We start from the raw sequence: 20099 nt of genomic DNA on the forward strand, positions 1-20099 counted from the left end.
GAACCTGGAGTATTCCGTTAAAGAGCCCATGAAATCAGAATCTGAGTTTTGTTGCTTTTAGTCCCTGTCAGTTAGCTTTGAAGCCATTGTTAAGCTAGTGTTGTCCTTCACCTGTTTGCACGTGAGTATTTCCTGTACTGACAAATTCCCTAGTGTGGGTTCTTTTAATTATCTTCACTGAAGTCCACTGATAAAGTTTGTAAAGTTTTTTTTTTTTTTTTTTTTTTTTTTTGCACCAAAACAGACATAATTTAGTAGTGTATGATCATTTTCTACCTTTTTTGGCCCTCTGTCTGAAATGTTCAGTTTTGGCCTAAGCGCCTTCTTAAAACTTAAACGTAAATGGCCACTGTTATGATTGGATAATATGTGCAGCCCCTCAAATACAGCCATATTTGAAACTCAATCGGAAGAGAATGAACACGCCCCTCAACATTATAAAACTAAATTTCAGGGTTTACACATAACGCACATCCAACATATTGCATCTGAATATATTAAACTGTTCATTTCAAGCACAATTGTTAACACTCAGCACCATAAACTATCAAATTGTCATGACATTTGAAATATTCACGAATTAAACAGTTTACTTACTGTATTGTGATAGGGTCCAAATGATTTAACTGCCCCATTCTTTAATAACAGTTCCTTTGCGAAGCTTGAATTGTAAAGTGCCTGATTTGCTCTCCAGCACTCCTGCTCCAGAGCTCTTTGGCTATCCTTCAGAGCCACATACTGGCCGATGAGCTGCTCGTACTCGGATGCCTGTCTTTCGTACATGCTGAGCACGCACTCATGATGCAGTCACGGGATGCACAAGCCTCCTCGCACTGTTTCTGGAGAGACTCACCTATGATTCCAGTGTTTGCTGCTGGGCCTGTAAAATTCCATTCTGGCATCTCCTCTCACCTCCTATTTTTTTTTTTTTTTTTTTTTTTTTTTTTTTTTTTTGAGTCTTTTAAAAGCGGTGCAGTATAAATTACAATGATCAAAGATGTCTGTGTAGTGCATGTGTATATACAAAAATAATTCTAAATAGTCCAGATGGGTCCCCTTTGGTGTTCAGGAATAGTTAGGCCACACTAGGCCTGTTTGCCCTGCTCTCTGTGAACAAACTGAACGGCAGTGGGCGGGGCCAAGGATGCAATGACGTAAAGTAGGCATTGATGTTTTTGACTATAGTGGCAGTCATGAATTAATGGGCTTCCTAGTGACAGAAGTAGCGGTAGTAGAGAACGAGGCATTTTTGCAGCTTGGTTTCAATAAATGCTTTTATTGCATTGGAGCTTAAGTTTTGAGTTCTGAAATGTACCGTATGTTTTTATAGTATAATGACCTCTTATATGTCAAAATATCAAGGAAAATTTGATTCTTCATGACATGACCCCTTTAATGCGTGTTGTAGTTAAAAGCAATGTCACCTTTCACTTCACAGCAGATGCACTGTAGGACAGACTATATATTATCAAATGCAATATTTAAAATATTTTAGATGTTTATAATGATTGATGATGATAGATAAGATGTGAATGCGATTGCCGACTATGCGCACAGCCATATTGTTTACATCGTAATGCAGCATGGGATTCTGAGTTCGTCAAGCATAGATGGTTCTGAAAACTTAGCCCTTCCACTCGTTGCGCCGTAAATGGTGAAAATGAGTGATGGACGGAATGGGAGAAGGCTCAAGTGAACGAACAAATGTATACATTATTTGTTTGATGTCAAAAAACATAGCTGAATCAAACCAGTCAGTTTCGTCGGTAATGGCCTTATACTTTTATTTTGTGAACTTTATTTGAATGTTTGTAACATAAAAAAATAATGGAGTGACCATTTGCACTAGGTGTAAATAGCACCTGCCACACATTATGGCTATTTGCACTGAAGTAGTCTGGTGGAAACACACAAATTAAAGACAAACTGCAACCCCAAATGAAAAGTTGACACAAAAAGATTTGGCACATAAACGCATGTAAAATGTACAGTCTCTTCTAAATATATGTATATGATTTCTGGCTCCCATGTATGGTTTTACTAGGCAGTGACATGCACAAAGTTTATTAGTTATCCATATGATCCACTGCAGCTTCTTGTTTTAATAGAAAATGTCAATACAGTTATTGATCTTCACTTGTCAAGCCATTTCACAGGGTCTTTAAGCAAATTATATGTGCAGCTTTTAGAATGCATCTCTGATTGAATAAAAAGGACAATAGGAGTTAAGACTTCTAAATCTGTTTCTTTATCTTTGAAGGGGCCAACAATGAACTGTGCAAGACTTGCTGAGAAAGCAGTCGCTCTTCTCTGTTGTGAAAAACTGCACAAAATTGGTGAGCATGAAGAGCCAAATGATAGATGATTTATGGTGCATTCTTTGACTTAGTCACTGGCTGATGCATGATGTCTGTTTATAGGGGAGCTAGATGATCATTTGATGCCGGTAGGGAAGGAAACTGTGAAGTATGAGGAGGAGCTGGACCTGCATGATGAGGAGGAGACGAACGTGCCAGGAAGACCAGGCTCCACAAAACGGAGACAGTGTTACCCAAAAGCCGTGAGTGTTTTAATCATAAAATGGTTAATGTCGGAATTCTTGGATCATTGAAGGTGCACTGTTTTTTTTTGTTTGCTAATTGCTAAACTTTTAAACATAAATAAAATATTAGTATTTTTAAAAATATAAAAAAATATGGTTCTACATATGGTGCCCGCCGCACATTAATGAGCACCAACATGTTGAGGTCACGTGACCAGCCGAATATTCCTCACTTTATATTGATAATCCAGCATAAAACAATTTTAAAAAAAAAATTACTGAGTGCACTTTAATGTTTGGAAACCATTTTAGTCGTAATAAGAGTAGGGCTGTCAGTCGATTTAAATGTTTTAATTGAATTCATTACATGGCATGCCAATTAATTAATTGCGTATATCTATATTTGCAAATAAAAGCCCACAAATAAACAATTATTCAATATATAATGATTAAATTATTATAAATAATCTTATTTGAATAATTAAAAATATAATATATACAATAAAATACATTACATTATTGTGACAGACAAGTACAGCATTGATTAGGCAATATAAAAGTGGCTTTAGAAGGCAAAATTGTTGTTTTTATTATTGAACATATTATTGAAAAAAAATTATCATTACAATCCACAGCAATCCATTTTTAAGGGTCAAGCCCTGTGTTTGTTAGTGTTCTTATTATTATTCTACTTCTGCCATGGATTTCCGCCCTTCTAGATTTTCCGCCATTTTGAATTTTCAGAAAAACATTCTTTTTCTAACTCGTCCTAGGCCGTTCATCCGATTTTCACCTACTTTTGCACAGATGCTCAGTAGACAGTGCTTACAAAACGTTATGGAATTCAAGTTGATAGACCAAACCGTTTTTTTTTAATAGCACTTCAACGAATTCGACGAAGAAAACGACTTGAGGCTGTTTCTCCGCAATGCTTTGATGGATTTTGACGAAAGTTGGTATGTGTCATGGCTATCATGCTCTGAGGTGACATGCAGCGTTTCAGCGCAGTGCCCCCTACTGGCCAATAGATAGAAAAAAATGCTATTTTGGCTTATAACTCTTGAACGCTTTGGCTAAAAACACAAACCTGGTCTCTTTAGATTCAGTGTGACGTACCGAGCCGAACGATACCCAAAATTCTGCATTTTACGAACGCATTGGCGTATCGTTACGAAACTTTATGTGTGTCATCATATCTGTATCTTGGCAACGCTTTGACCTATTAAAACAAAACTTGTTACATGGATAGCCATGATGCCCTGATGGTACCTGAGCAGTTTTGGAACATTACCACTTACTGATAATAAAATACGAAACATTTATTTTATTGCTTATAATATGGCCTAAAATCATGCATTATTTGACACTCTTATCAAATAATTTAGCTTATGTTCATAAGACTGGTCTTGTCTGGTTTTTTGGGTTATGATGATGACAGTGATGCCATATTTTCCATGGTCTGCCCTATTGCCTGTCCACCATTTTGAATTTCATTGAAAGCATACTTTTATAACTCCTACAGCGTTCATTGGATCTTGACTTGAAACTTATCATGCTTCTTTGTACTGTATTTACATGAATCTTTTTTTGGGAACTGTTTACACTCGTTTAGGACAAAATCGACCGTGTTTACATAAATACTTAAATTTCATAAATACATTTGACCGCTCAGGCATGCAACCAAGATATGCAAATGCTCATCATATAGCAAGCGCTCACAGAAATCACACGTCTTCCTTCGATCAGACAGCACGTAAGACTAAATTGATCTCTCTTTTGCAGCTTAATGCTTTCTTAATAACTCTTCATCATCAACCACATCCTGCCCTGTATTTGCATAGTCATTCAAGTTTTCTTCATCACTCTCAGATGTTACTAAATTCAGGCGGTCTTGCCCACTGAAAGGGGTACTGGTATGTCTGCTAATTTTTACATAACATAATCATTTATAACATTGGCATACATCGTCATATTGCCCAGCCCTAAAACTGCTCGATGTAAATTATAAGGAATTAAAACGTGTCATGATGCTTCTTTGGCTGCTCATGTTGCCGATAATGGGCTTGACCCCGGTATTGCTGCTTGCAGCTATTTTTGCATTTGAATTCATCAATATTTCTGAGGTAGACTTATTTTTAGGGCTTTTGTAAGGACGCGTCTATATGCACATACATCAGACAAATGCTTTTTTGTCTCTTTGTTTGTGTCGCATCATAAATACAGCATTTTAGGTCGCTGTGCCAAGTTAAACGTAGTTTGAAACAGAAAAAAACCCACTTCTCTAGACCCCTGCATTCAGAGTTGCTCTCCATCCAGCTGTGTTTTACAGTAGAGTGAGTCATTGTCTTGAACTGTCTGCATTACTGCCCCCTACTGAAAAAAATGAAGGTGGTACTTCAAGCTTGAATTGCTCTGATGGTAGGAAAATGTCTTATTACGCTCCAGGGGCATGATTAATGTATTTGTTTTAATTTTTTTTATGCTTTCTTTTTATATATAATTTAACGCACTGATTTAACATGTTAAATCGACAGCCCTAAATAAGAGTAATGCATAATGCATTTAAAACCTGTTCACCCGAATATGTTGCTAGAAAATATATTTATCCCTCATTCTGATGGACTGAGTTGTAAAATTTCCTTCATTGTTTATTTTTATCTATCATATTTGTTTTAGTTTTATAAGTACTGTGGCTACATTCAGGGGCATAGCATTCATTATAATGGCATATACATTAATAGATTTTTTACTCCCTAAGCGAGTGTGCTGAAACCAAGGAGTTCTAGGGTGAAATTTCTACCTGTCAATCAACCGTTGCACTAAAATAAATATGTTTAAACTTTAGGCCTGTTCACACCAAATCCGTGAAGATTTTGCGAGACGAACCTCTGACGGAAGGTCTATTCACACAAGAGTCCGTAAAAACATGAAATAAAAACTATTTCACTCCTGTACAGTAGGCGGCGCTGTTGTTACACCAGTCTCTTGTCCGCACCTTCAGCTGTTAGAGATTAATATATTGAATGCTGTTAAAGCATTTATTTACTTATTCAGCATAACTGTTTCATTACGTTCTTTCCATGGTGTTGATTCATTTTAAGGAGTATGTGTTTTTAATGCGAGTGAGATGAGTAAAGAGCTCTGTTGCATAAATTTATGTCATATTTATATTTGCACATGTATTTATCTACAAGTATCTTCCAGACGGACTCCAGAACCCAGCTTCTCTTTTTATAATGCCTTGATAATATAACACAAGTTACAATGATAAATACACATGGAATAATGTACATTAAGAATAACAATTTAGTGTAAAATAGGATGCATATAAAAAAATAGTATAAAAGAAAATACTGGCTCACTGCCATTTCTTTATTTGAATTATTGCATTGCTTTGTTATATTATCCTTGCTATAAAAACAGCAATGTGTTCTGCAATTCGTTTGTCTAAAACATTGCATGTAACAAATCTTTTTATGGGATTTTACTACGAGCTTAGTCCAAACTAATTACTGAACCTCACTGCTATTGTTAATGCCATGAGAATATAACAGGCACAGTGATATATTAAATAATGCACATTAGACAAAACACCAAAAGCAGACTTTCAAAAACAGAACAGATTTATTTTTGCAGTACCAAGGGTTCATGTACTGCAACTATTTATTTTTAAGTAAATAATTTTCAGGTGTGACTGACAAAATGCTTTGGTCAGTCAGTTTTTATTGCAGTCCGAAGAAAATAAATAAATAAATCGGAACACCCTCCATAAAAAAAAAAACCTTTGGATTGTCGGAGTACGATTTGTCGGACCTGATATGAATAGCGCCGTCTGATTCCATTGTTACCATGCAAAAGCTCATTCAGAACGAACTTCATACCGAAAAAAACGGGTTTGGTGTGAACAGGCCTTTAGGTTGCATACATGCAAGTACAGGTTCACAGAACTTTTTCAGTGTGCCTGATGTCACCATAAATTGACACAGATGAGAAGCACTCACATCTGAAGCTCAGTTCTCCACTAATATAACTGGGAATTCTGCTCTAAACAAAATGTTTGCACTTAGAACAAATGCAAGTGTAGTTGTTAGAAACGATATGCTACTTTTTTGCGCTTTCTTTTTGTTCTTATACTTTATTGCACTTTATTATCATGCAGTAACTCACTGATGTAATGATTGATGCAGTCATGAAATCTGAGATCCTTCACTCGAAATCCCAACACTAGTCAAAAGATGCATATTACCAGGTACAGAATGGCGATGGTGCCTGTCCACTTGTGTTTGGATCGCCTAAAACACATCTTAATACCAGACACACACGCACAACAGAAGAGTGAGAAAAACAGAGAGAGAGTGAAGTCATAACTGGTACAAGAGGTTAAAATGTTTTTTTTCTCCAAATATTTCAAATCGCATCATAAATTTGTGTTGTTCGTGTAGAAACTTTGAACTTGTGAATAGTCCTTTTACACTATTAGTTGTGTTACAGTTTTAGCACAAAGTGTGCATGTGCTTCTAGATACCAGAGTGTCTGCGGGGTTGTTACCCTGTGCCAGAGCAGCCTTGCTACCTGTATGTGATTGGGATGGTCCTCACCACACCTCTTCCTGATGAGCTCAACTTCCGCCGGAGGAAGCTGTACCCGCCAGAGGACACTACCCGATGTTTTGGCATTCTGACAGCTAAAGCAATACCTCGGGTAAATACTTGGTTCTATTCTGTATCTTCTCATTCTGAAATTGTGCTCTATGTTAAAGAACAATGAACTTTGCGATACTGTGAAAGGGATAGTTCACCCCAAGATGAAAATTCTCTCATCATTTACTCACCCTCATGCCATCCCATATGTGACATTTTTTTCTGCAGAACACAAAGATTTTGAGAAAAATATCTCCGCTCTGTAGGTCCATACAATGTAAGTGAATAGTGACCAAAACTTTGAACCTCCAAAAAGCACATACAGGCTGCATAAAGGTAATCTATAAGACACCAGTGGTTTAATTCATCTCCTGAAGCGATCTAATAGATTTGGGGTGAGAACAGACCAAAATATAACTCCTTTTTCACTATAAATCTTGACATCAACATTCTCCTTGGCAATCATGATTTCAAGCTCGATTACACTTCCTAGCGCCATGTTGTGCTCTGCGAATGCAGCAAGCATTCGGATATGTAATCAAGCTTAAAATCATGATCGTGTCTAGATACTGCAATGGCAAGATTAATAGTTAAAATGTTATATTTTAGTCTGTTCTCACCCAAAACAATTGTATCTCTTCAGAAGACATGGATTAAACCACTGGAGTTGTATGGATTACTTTTAAGTTGCCTTTGTGTTCTTAGGAGCTTCAAAGTTTTGGTCACCATTCACTTGCTTTGTATGGACCTACAGAGCTGAGATATTCTTCTAAAAATCTTTGTTTGTGTTCTGCAGAAGATAGAAAGTCATACACATCTGGGATGGCATGAGGGTGAATAAATTAGAGAATTTTCATTTTTGGTTGAGCTATTCCTTTATTAATATTGCATGGAATTTTGAAGTTCGAAGTTCATTGTTCTTTACCATAGAGCACCATTTTCAGAACGAGAGGAGAATTTTCATTTTTGGGTGAGCTATCCCTTTAAAGTCAATGAGTTATTGTTTCACATTGGCTCCTTGGTGTAGTTTTGAGTAGAATTAGATTTTTGATTACATTTTAACCTCATGAACCATGTGTTTGGACAGATCCCTCACTTTCCTGTGTACACGCGCTCTGGTGAGGTGACCATCTCGATTGAGCTTCAGAAGTCGGGCTTCACTCTGAGCGCAGAGCAGCTGGATCTCATCACTCGCTTGCACCAGTACATCTTCTCCCACATACTCCGCCTGGAGAAGCCAGCACTAGAATTTAAATCTACAGAGGCAGATTCTGCCTACTGCGTTCTACCTCTCAATGTCGGTGAGTGCTACAGACACAGTCAGATGTTCATTCTTTTTATTACCCATCATATCACAGTTTGAACAGTTATTCCCCTGATTTTGCTAATATATCATGCAGACACTGTTTAATGTACTGTTTTCTGTTCAGTTGAGGATTCCAATACGTTGGACCTGGATTTTAAGTTCATGGAGGATATTGAAAAGTCTGAAGCACGAATCGGCATTCCAAACACTCAGTACACCAAGCAAATCCCATTCATTTTCAAACTGGAAGACTACCAAGATGCTGTCATCATTCCGAGGTAAGACCGATTACTCTTGGAACATTTAAGGTTCCTCTTGTCCCTGTAATTAAGTCCTCATTGATGACCTATTAGCTCTAACCGAGCTGCCTACTGCCTACACAGACAGCTGCCTTCTATGGCATCATCATATCCGTAATGGAACTCAATAAGTGACTGATTTGGAACACTCTTCATAGGCAGCAACTTGGCATACAAATAGTGCCCCAAATGCAAAGCGCACAGAAGACTCAATTGCAATTTATTTCAATACAGCTGATGCAGGAGAAACGACCTGCTTCTCTAACATAAATAAACTTAGCGCACACCTATTTTTGTTAAAATATACAGGTTTTTTTTAATTACTATTTTAGAGTATAGTTATTTTTAACCATATTTTAGGAATACTTTCAGTATTTAATGAATTTTATATTTGATATTTCTAACGCTTCATCCACCGTTTTGGATTAATTTTGTCACTGACAATGCACTCTGGAATTGACTTGTCGGAGAACCATACATGCGATGCTACCTTAGAACTTGACCTAAAAAAATTTATTTTAGGAAGCAGCACAATTAAATGGATAGTTCTTCTAAAAAAACTAATTCATAAAACAATTTGAATGCCATAATTATTCTCACTCTAATGTTGCTCCAAACCCATGTGACTTTTATTCTTCTGTGGAATATAAAGGTGACTTTTTAAAAAGACTTCACAGGGTTTATTCGCCATAATGTAAGTAAATAGTAGGGGTGTAAATCTTTAGGTTGAAAACTAAATGATTCATTTTTGTAAAAATGTTTTTGCAAATTCAGAACTATTCAGTTCGATTTGATACACAATGAAATCCGATTTGTTAACTGTTTGATTCTGTTTTGCTTTTTATTTTTTATATTGATTACCACAAAATAATATTTCACTCGTCCCTAGTTTTCTTTAAAAAAGCAAAAATATGGGTTCCAATGAGGCCCTTACAATGAAAGTGAATGGGACCAATCCGTAAATATTAAAATCCTCACTGGTTCAAAAGTATAGCCACAAGACATAAAAATATGCATGTTAATATTATTTTAGTGTGATAAACTTGCTTACTGACCTTTTCTGTGTAAAGTTATGGCCAATTTTATAACTTCTTTGCCATGACGAGGTAATGTCAACAAACCCTATGAAGGGTTTAAACATTAAAGCTCAATTTATACATTAGTTTTAACATAAAAATTAATGTAAGTCCTTTTATAAAATTGTAAGCCTTACATTTCTGCCTTAAAACCCTCCAAAAATTTGCCCCATTCACTTTCATTGTAAGTGCCTCACTGTAACCTAAATTTTTTTTCTTTTTTTAAAGAAAAGGATAAACGAGTCAAAATTTGTTTTGTGGTAATCAACTTTGTCGCAAATGCTGACCATTGAGTTGAACTTGTGTTGAACCTGTAATATTCTTTTAAAGGAATAGTTCACCCAAAATGTACTTATCTTTAAGCCATCCCATATGTGTATGACTTTACTTCTTCAGCAGAACCTAAGTGAAGATTTATAAGCACATTTCAGCTCTGTTTGTCAATACAATGCAAGTAAACGGGTGCCATCATGCTGCTGGCTATTTGACGGTCCAAAAGGCATATTTAGGCAGCATAAAAGTAATCCACATGACTCCAGTCGATCAATTAATGTCTTATGAAGCAAACATATAGGTTGGTGTAAGAAGCAAATCAATAATTAAAAAGTTTCGCGTGACATTCGTTCCTCTGTTATAAACAAAACGCGCGCTTCTGACTTCTAGCGTGAACTCACTATTGCGCTTATGTCACGTGATGCATTGACTGCTGGCAGGAAGCGATTTTTTTTTTTTTTTTTTTTTACACAAATCTATCGATTTGCTTCTGAAGACATTCATTTATTGACTGGAGTCTTGTGGATTACTTTTATGCTGACTAAATATGCCTTTTGGACCATCAAACAGCCAGCAGCCTGATGGCACCCATTCACATTGTATGGAAATACAGAGATGAAATGTGTTTATAAAAATCTTCACTTTGGTTCTGCTGAAGAAGGAAAGTCATACACATCTGGGATGGTTTAAAGGTAAGTAAATCATGAGAGGATTTAAATTTTTGGGTGAACTAACCCTTTAAGTTTCCCCACAACTAAAGCATTTTATTTTCATAAGTGGCCACACAACAAGTTGGCAGCTGTATCAAATGGTTTATATGTGCGTTTGACTCGAGACAAGAGCGCTATTGTGAGCTGTCATTTGCTCTTGTGACAGTCAGTCAGTGGCAGTCCGGAGGGGAGACCAGACATAAGGTGCTTGAAAACCTCAGAAAGCGGCTCAGAAAAAGTTTCAGAGAGAGTTACGTACGGAATGGAGAGCAGGCGCGATCCTGTGAAGTGCGATGGAAGAGTGCAGCACCATCTGTGAGGGAAAAGCTGTTAGGGCTTGCGCTCCGAGGCATGCTTGAGAATGATGCCATACATGTCTCCTTTAAATTGCACATGTAACCAAGTTAATATTTATATTTTCAAAAATATTTTATACTGTTCCTGAATCGTGATTCATTTGATTTTTAGCTGTTTAAATCGATTATCAACCAACACTCAAGAATCTTGATTCAAAAATCATATTTCAGGATTGATGCATATGAATCAGCAGGATTAATAACATCTATCCTCTTTGTTTCTTATCATATCTTGTAAGCAAAGGTGTGACAGTACGTCATGATTTTTGGACACATAAATATGGCAGAATTTTCTTTTTTGAAATAATCATTATTCCCATTACTGAACCCTAACCTTCTGCCCATTTTCTTTCTCTCAGGTATCGTAATTTTGACCAGCCACATCGGTTTTATGTGGCTGATGTTTACACAGACCTCACCCCGCTCAGTAAATTCCCCTCTCCAGAGTATGAGACTTTCGCTGAGTACTACAAAACCAAGTACAACCTTGACCTGTCCAATGTTAACCAGCCCCTACTGGATGTGGACCACACATCTTCAAGGTAGGTAAAAAAAAGATACATTCTGGTATGTGGTCTTCCCACCCCCACCCAAGTAATTCATTAAATGTGTGTTTGTGTGTGTGTGTGTGTGTGTGTGTGTTTGTGTTTGTGTTTGTGTGGGTGGTGGTCTTTTCATGTAGATTGAATCTTTTAACTCCCCGGCACCTTAATCAAAAGGGGAAAGCCCTTCCTCTCAGCAGTGCAGAGAAGAGAAAGGCCAAGTGGGAAAGCCTTCAAAACAAACAGGTATTAACCGGCGGAATGAGTTTGCGATAATAATTATGTGTCATCATACCTGAATTATGTTTAATCACGTAGTGTGTGCAAGTATTTCCTCCCACTGAGTGTTAACAGTTGAACAGAGCTTTTGACTCGCATCAGATTACAGTTTTAGGAAGTATTTCTGTTCCATCTGCTTAGATTTTAGTTCCAGAGCTCTGTGCCATTCACCCCATCCCCGCCTCTTTGTGGAGGAAAGCCGTCTGCCTTCCCAGCATTCTCTACAGACTTCACTGCCTTCTGACAGCGGAAGAGCTGCGGTCCCAGACAGCCATTGACGCTGGCGTAGGGGCTCAGACCCTGCCTCCTGATTTCAGGTCAGTTAAACGCCTACCTGCCAGTTATTCTGGGTTCAATACAAGTTAAGCTCAATCAACAGCATTTGTGGTATAATATTGATTACCACAAAAATCTATTTAGATTTTTCCCTTGTTTTCTTAAAAAAAAAAATAAAAAAAATAAAACAAAATCAGGGTTACAGTAAGTCACTTACAATGGAAGTGAATGGGGCTAATCCGTAAATGTTAAAATACTCATCTTTTCAAAGGTATAGCCACGAGACGTAAGCGATATGTCTGTGTGACGAGGAGGAGGGTGTGGCCGGGCCGTGAGGGTGCGCACCTGCCGTTGAGTTGGCCAATCAGCGGTAGAGGGATAAAGGGGAGCTGGAGACACCAGTTATAGACACACACGCATCAGTGTTCGTGTGTGTTTGTTGTGATGTTATGCTTTCAGTTCAGCGTTTGTGTTAAATTCTTGTTGAATGTGGATCCGGCTCCCACTTCCTCCTTTCCCAGACGAACAGAGATCCGTTACATTGGTCCTGAAACCCGGGAGAGAGGAGGGATGCACTGTCGGAGAGCCCTCGCCGCTGATAGAGGGTCGCGACACCGAGGAGGTATGGTCCGATGGTACTGGAGCGGTCCGCCAGGAGATGGAGGAGCCCGCTGCCATCTGCCAGGAGATGGAGGAGCCCGCTGCCGTCTGCCAGGAGATGGAGGAGCCCGCTACCGTACGCCGGGGGGGGAGCCCACTGCCGTCCGCCGGAGGACGAGGTCCAGTGCCATTGCTCGGCGTCACGGACGACCGCTGCACAGCTGGCTGAGGACCAGTCGACAGTGTGTACGGGGACTGGCAAGCCAGTTTTTCCTCTCTCCCCTCTGTTTCTACCACTCGCTCTTTCTCTCTCCCCTCTACCTCCCCTCATCTCCATCGGGTGGTGAAACGGCTGGAAGGGCAGCAACTCCCCTCCAGACAGAGAGAGAGAGACGCACGTGGCCGCTGTGTCTGTGTGTTTTATGTTATGTTTAAGTTCCTTGTACCATTAAAGTTTACGTTGACTGCTCAGCTGGTTCCCGCCTCCTCCTTGCCCATCTTGTGAACCCGTTACAGTCTGTTAACATTATTTAAGTGTGATAAAATCGTTTGGTAACCTTTCATGTGTAAAGTTATATCTGATTTTACAACTGCGCTCATATGATGACGCAAAGCAAAACAACAATAAACATGAGGATTTAAACAAATAATACAGTTTAAACAGAATAATTAATGTATTTATATTTTCTAAAATATTATATAATGCATAATTAATGCTTTTATAAAATTCTAAGCTTCAGAAGCTGTTGCTGATGGCACACTGGACGAGTGTTTGTAGCTTGCTAGCCTGCTTAGCATTGCTTATTCTTATAAATTCATCGTTTTATCCTTTGCCATTTTACCCCGTGCTTTGGGTTTTTCCGCTTTTCTGTTTCATCTGTGTATTATACCACACGCACCCATTTCTCTTCTTTTTTCTTTCTTTTTTCTGCTTGTCTACATCTCGCGTCTGGACTGCGTGCATTCGTTTTTCTTCACTGTGTTTTACACAGATTATTGCATCAGTCTCAAACATCTGCTGATTAGGAACCACATTGATCCCAAACCCTTGCCGCTCAAGAACAACCATAACAACAACAACAAACAATTGCGGTAAGTCATGGCATCCGCTTATGTTATTGCTTCCTGCATTACATGCCACATGTTTACTATAGCTTCTTCAATCAGCAGTGAGGGATTTACATGTGATAAAAATAAGGAATTAGTCAGGCTGACGGAGAAGGTTAATGAGTTAGAGGCACGCATCCTAACGCTAGTGGAGGTCAGTGAGAAAGAGAAGCCGGTAGATACTGTTTCAGATGAGGGTAGTACAGCAAGCAACACACACTTTTGTTCCGGCTGTGGAGCCCCTGCAGCAGGGTGTTTGGGTGACGTCTCGACAGCATACTCTCCCAGCAAAGCGACACCACTCTCCCGTTCCTGTTAGGGTTTCCAATCGATTCTCCCCACTCAGTGATGCACCTACTGAGAATCATGTTGAAAGAACCCTAATAAAAGACATCACATAGGTCACATAAACTACAACACATAGAGACTGTATCACCTAGATATCACATAGAGACTGTGTCTGTTCCCCGAACTACCAAACACAAAACTCTCACTAAATCATTTAGAAAATTTTTTATTACGGTCTAACTTGGAAGAAAAAAAAATATTGAAGATAAACATCATATAAAGGTAGGGCTACTAAACATTAGATATCTTTCTACTAAAGCAATAATTGGAAATGAAAGTATTACATATCATAGTTTTGATGTGCTCTGTTTAACTGAAACGTGGCTTAAACCAGATGAATATATTAGTTTAAATGATCATTATAAACATGAGCCTCGTCTGAAGGGTTGAGGAGGAGGTGTTGCTACAATTTACAGTGAAGTTTTTGGTTTTACTGGATATAAGTTTAAGTCTTTTGAACTAATAATGTTTAATATGACACCGTCAGATATAAATAAAAAATCTCTGTCTTCTTTTGCCCTTGCTACAATTTATAGATCTCCCAAGCCTTACTCTGGTTTCCTTGGTGAATTTGCAAATTTTCTATCTGATCTGGTAGTTAATGTAGATAGAGCTTTAATTGTTGGTGATTTCAACATTCAAATAGATAATGAAAATGACACAGTGGGATTAGCATTTATTGATATTCTCAACTCACTTGGAGTCAGACAAAATGTGACAGGACCAACTCATTGCCATAATCATACACTAGATTTAATTCTGTCATATGTAGTTGATATTGATACTATAGAAATTCTATCGCAGAGTGATGACATCTCAGATCATTACCTCGTCTCTTGTTTGTTGCGATCAGTTAATGTCACTCAATTCACACCACGCTATCGTTCATGTAGAGCTATTCTTTCGACCACTAAAGATAGCTTCACTAATAATCTTCCAGAATTGTGTCTCATACTAGGTAAGCCAAAAAGACTAGACAGTCTTCTGTCTACTATTACAGTCTTCTCTAGCACTCTTGATTGTGTCGCCCCCCTTCAATGAAAGAAAATGGAGCGCGAGTGGAAGAATACAAAATTAGAGGTATTTCGCTGTGCATGGAAGGATAGTATCTTTAGCTACAGACAGGCACTAAAAGCTGCCAGGTCAGCATATTTTAGCAAACTCACAGAAAATAACCACAACAATCCTGGGTGTTTATTCAGTACTGTGGCTAAATTGGTTAGGAATAAAGCATCGACTGAATCATATATTCCATCGCAGCACAATAGTAATGACTTCATGAATTTCTTTACTGATAATATTTTAATAATCAGAAATAAAATTGGAAATATGCAATCAACTGTCACGGCACCTCAGAAAACAGTGTCTCATAATTTTGCTCATGAGCAACTTCAATCCTTCCCTGTCATAGGTCATGAAGAGCTAACAAAATGTATAAAAAAATCAAAAGCCACAGCATGTATGTTAGATCCAATACCAACTGAGCTCTTAAAAGAGGTATTCCCAGTAATCTCAGAACCTCTTCTTAATATTATTAACTCCTCACACTGTTCGGGATGCAGACACACTCACTCAGTTTAAGTCTAGTCTAAAGACTCATCTATTTAGCCAGGCGTACACCTAATTTATCCTTCAACTCAAAATTAGGCTGCTCTACTTAGGTCTGCCGGAACCAAAAACATCCATCATCTATAAGTCTGCATAAAATAGAATTGCATCTACGCTAATATTATTCAATTTGTTTCCATGTCTTCGGAATTTGATTCATATCCTGAAGTTACCAGAGCCTGCCAGATCCAGCTCCGTTCCTGTTTGGTGTCGGACTCCACTGCTACGTGTTGCTGAGAGATGACAACAAACTACAGCCGGTGCTAGCCAGACATCACTTCAGTCTTTTGACTTCAGAGGATGAACCGATGCCAACTCCAATTGTAAGACATCGGATACTACATATGGCACTGCCTGAACCTTGTACTTAGGATGGACCCCACCAAACCTCACCGAAATGACCTGCTGGCTGAACTGCGATGCACCTCATTAATCTCTGCCTTCATCACCTTTGTCTGTTGATGGACTACACTCTTGAAATGGAATACATAGACTATAATTTAATTGCCAACAAAAGCCTTCATCAGCCAACTAACAAAGGACAATGCATCTATGTAAACTTCTGCAGTTAATCCAGGATGGACTTCAAAGACTTTAGTCATTAATCTTAAAGTTCATTAAAAAAAAAATCTTATATTTTTATTTTTAAAACACTGGACCTTAATCCTTAATTTACAAATTTAAAACCATGACTTGCACTGCACACAAATAACTAAAATTTGCATTATATTCATGTTTTGCCATATGGGAACTGGCCTCCACATTGAGCCTGGTTTCTCCCAAGGTTATTTTTCTCCATTAACCAACATCTGATGGAGTTTAGTGTTCCTCGCCACAGTCACCTTCAGCTTTCTCACAGGGGTTCTAAATACAATTATTATTTAATTATTTAATTTCTATACACATTTTACAATCATATTTAATCAAACTACAAAATGATCACTGTAAGACATTATAGATATTACAGTTTAAGTTTTTGTTAATGCATGATTTCCTGTAAAGCTGCTTTGAAACATTGTGTTGTGAAAAGCGCTATACAAATAAAAATGATTTGACATTTCTGCCTTTTTAAACACTAAAAATTGGCTCCATTCACTTACATTTTAAGTTCCTTACTGTTTTTTTTTTTTTTATTAAAGGAGGAACGAGTCAATTATTTTTTGTGGTAATGGAAGCCTAAGTGATAATTCTTGCAGAGGACTTGTAGTAAGCATTACTTCATTCATCTAATTCTGACCTCTCACCCAATCATGGTCTAGCCTTTGCCTTAAACGGTACTACAGCTGTGTCTCACAGCTTGATTACACCACGTTGCTTTCACCTACCGCAACCCCAACTCCACCAGTTTAGGTCCTGTCCTGCTGTAGGGGTAAGCTCCTCTCCCCTGCCGTCATCATCTTCTGGCAGGATCTGATGGTTCGAGCGAGAATCCTGACCCTGAGCCATAGGATGGGGCTTACGCCATGGAGAAACTAATCTATCACTAACTCGTGTTATTCCATACTATCGAGTTCTCTAAGAGAAATCAACATTGTGCCACAAATGCTGTCAAATGAGGTTAACTTGTATTGAACCCAGAATATTCCTTTTAATCTAAAGCCTCGTTCACACATGCAACCAGGTAAATGACAGAAAAATTGTTGGGTTGCCTTTACTGGTAAATGTACCAAATGTGTTCACACATACCATCAATGAGGAAATCTATAGGTAATGATACAACGCATTAAGGACAAATGCCAGAGCAAAATTTACCAGTATTTTCAAAAGGGCCATGTTCACACATGGCCTCTAAACTGGAAATTGTAGGTCATTTTTTGGAAAGGGCTGTATGTGTGAACGTGACTATTTATTCACTGCGTTTCTTATAAAGAACAAACTAGCAATCACACAGCTGTATTCAGCAGTTGTTAGTTGCAGTTTTAAAGTCAACATGAAATCAAAATGTACCCTATTATTTTCTTAAAGACCCCATGAATTTAAAATAGTTTCATCCAAGAAAGTTTTGTGTCTTTTAATTTGTCTGTTAACTTTCTAGTCCATGTCTGTTAGCCTATATGTGTACACCACAAAGTTGACAAAATTTACCTTTAGCAAATATCAGCGTTTATATTTTTATATTCAGTTTTTGTTTAGGATGCTTAGGCACTGCGATACTGCAGATATTTTTGACTTTTGCATGACAAATTGCTTGTAACGCTCCTCATTTGTAAGTCGCTTGGATAAATGTGTCTGTTAAATTACTAAATGTAAATGTAAGTGTGAGAGGCTCTCAAGGGAGAACTTGGCCTTCTACATTCAAATGGCCCACGTCCAGGTCAAAAAGCCTCCTCTAAAGTGGGTGTTGTGTGTTTCATGAGGGGCAACACTTCCGCAATCAACTGTAAACTCGTTTTCAGGCCTGGCTCCTGTTCTGATATGTCACTGAATATTATGTTTCTGTGAAATAAGTTGCAGTATGAAAGTAAAATGGGTTATCCATGCCATTTCATGTTGACTTTAAACTTTTAACCCAATTATGGCATTTATAAAACAGTCTCAGGACTGATAGAGTTTTTGGTAAATGTTCTCATTTGGTGAGATTCCTAATCTTATTAAATATTGACCACAGGTATCCTAATTTGGATTTCGGATGGAAGAAATCCATTGACAGCAAGTCTTTCATTTCCTGCCCCAGTGAATACATGGAAGACGACGATCACTGTAAACACGATACAAGCTCAGATTCAGACCACACTGCCCAGGAGGGCTGCAGTATGGAGGCCTCCCAGCCTCCAGAGGGTGCTCTCCCCTGTGACAACTGCAACACACCAGATGAAAAGCTAGAAACCCACATGCTTTCTGTGACTGATCACCAGACGCCAAACAAAGACCCCAGCAACTGCGTCTGTTACCCAAACCTCCCTAATGGGACTCGGGCTGACGGTGGTGACTTTCCACACCGACATGACATTTGCCAATGCCCTCAGCTGGGCTCACTGGAGAGCGACTTGACAATGCATACCACTACCTCAGTTCCTGTGCGGCCCTCTCCAACCATTGAGCCACAGCCCCAACCCAGTGATGAATGTAATCCAAGCAGGAACTCAGATCTCTGTGATAGACATGTGAAAAAACCTACCTCATACTTTTGCCCTAAACTGGAGACGGCAACCAGCACCACAGCACCTTCAGCCGTGTCTTCAGAGGTCTCTGTTGTGACATCTACATCTGCTTGTGCAGGCCCAGCTTGGGATTCTCCAAAAACCTTGGGCCCCAACCCCGGCCTCATCCTGCAGGCCCTGACTCTCTCCAACGCCAGTGATGGCTTCAATCTGGAGAGGTTAGAAATGTTGGGGGACTCTTTCTTGAAACACGCTATCACCACCTACCTGTTCTGCACATATCCTGATGCCCACGAGGGCAGGCTGTCTTACATGAGAAGCAAAAAGGTGGGATTTAATTACAAAAAATATATGTATAAAATGTTAGCAACACTATTGATATTGCTCATAATTAGGCCTAGGGATTTAAAACAAAACCCCAACCCTAAATATTAAACTTCGGCATGTAATAGACCAGCACTGTTGGTGCTATGGATATAAACAATGCCTCATTGTGTGGCTTATTTATTTATTTATTTTTGTTTGTCATTTAAATGTTTTTTTATTAATAAGTCACATTGCACATACAACTCAAAATGAAACAATATAAACAATATCACAAGAATTTACAATAAGAAAAGGAAATTGAATAAACCCTAACAAATAACAAATGCATTAACATAAAAAAACACAGATTACATAATACAGTTGAAGTCAGAAGTTTACATACACCATAGCCAAATACATTTAAACTCAGCTTTTCACAATTCCTGACATTTAATCATAGAAAATATTTCCTGTCTTAGGTCAGTTAGGATCACTACTTCAATGTGAAATGTCAGAATAATAGTAGAGAGAATTATTTATTTCAGCTTTTATTTCTTTCATCACATTCCCAGTGGGTCAAATGTTTACATACACTTTGTTAGTATTTGGTAGCATTGCCTTTAAATCTTGGGTCAAACATTTTGGGTAGCCTTCCACAAGCTACCATGGGCCATTCCTCCAACTGGTGTAACGGAGTCAGGTTTTTAGGCCTCCTCGCTCACACACGCTT

The 20099-nt window shown here is 38.3% G+C and overlaps 1 protein-coding gene across 5 annotated transcripts in view; it reads left to right on the plus strand.

Moving 5' to 3' along the window:
- Positions 1-20099, plus strand: part of LOC127454774 (endoribonuclease Dicer-like) — a 69799-nt gene that overhangs the window by 30900 nt on the left and 18800 nt on the right. For all 5 annotated transcript variants that reach the window (XM_051722176.1, XM_051722175.1, XM_051722180.1 and 2 more), the window contains 9 exons: positions 2261-2336; positions 2421-2560; positions 7064-7243; positions 8270-8483; positions 8613-8766; positions 11562-11744; positions 11885-11990; positions 12165-12340; positions 18571-19390. In XM_051722176.1, coding sequence (XP_051578136.1) covers positions 2261-2336; positions 2421-2560; positions 7064-7243; positions 8270-8483; positions 8613-8766; positions 11562-11744; positions 11885-11990; positions 12165-12340; positions 18571-19390 — 2049 coding nt within the window. The remainder of the gene's footprint in view (positions 1-2260; positions 2337-2420; positions 2561-7063; positions 7244-8269; positions 8484-8612; positions 8767-11561; positions 11745-11884; positions 11991-12164; positions 12341-18570; positions 19391-20099) is intronic.

This window comes from Myxocyprinus asiaticus, chromosome 17 (genome assembly GCF_019703515.2).
Source record: "Myxocyprinus asiaticus isolate MX2 ecotype Aquarium Trade chromosome 17, UBuf_Myxa_2, whole genome shotgun sequence".
NCBI lineage: Eukaryota > Metazoa > Chordata > Actinopteri > Cypriniformes > Catostomidae > Myxocyprinus > Myxocyprinus asiaticus.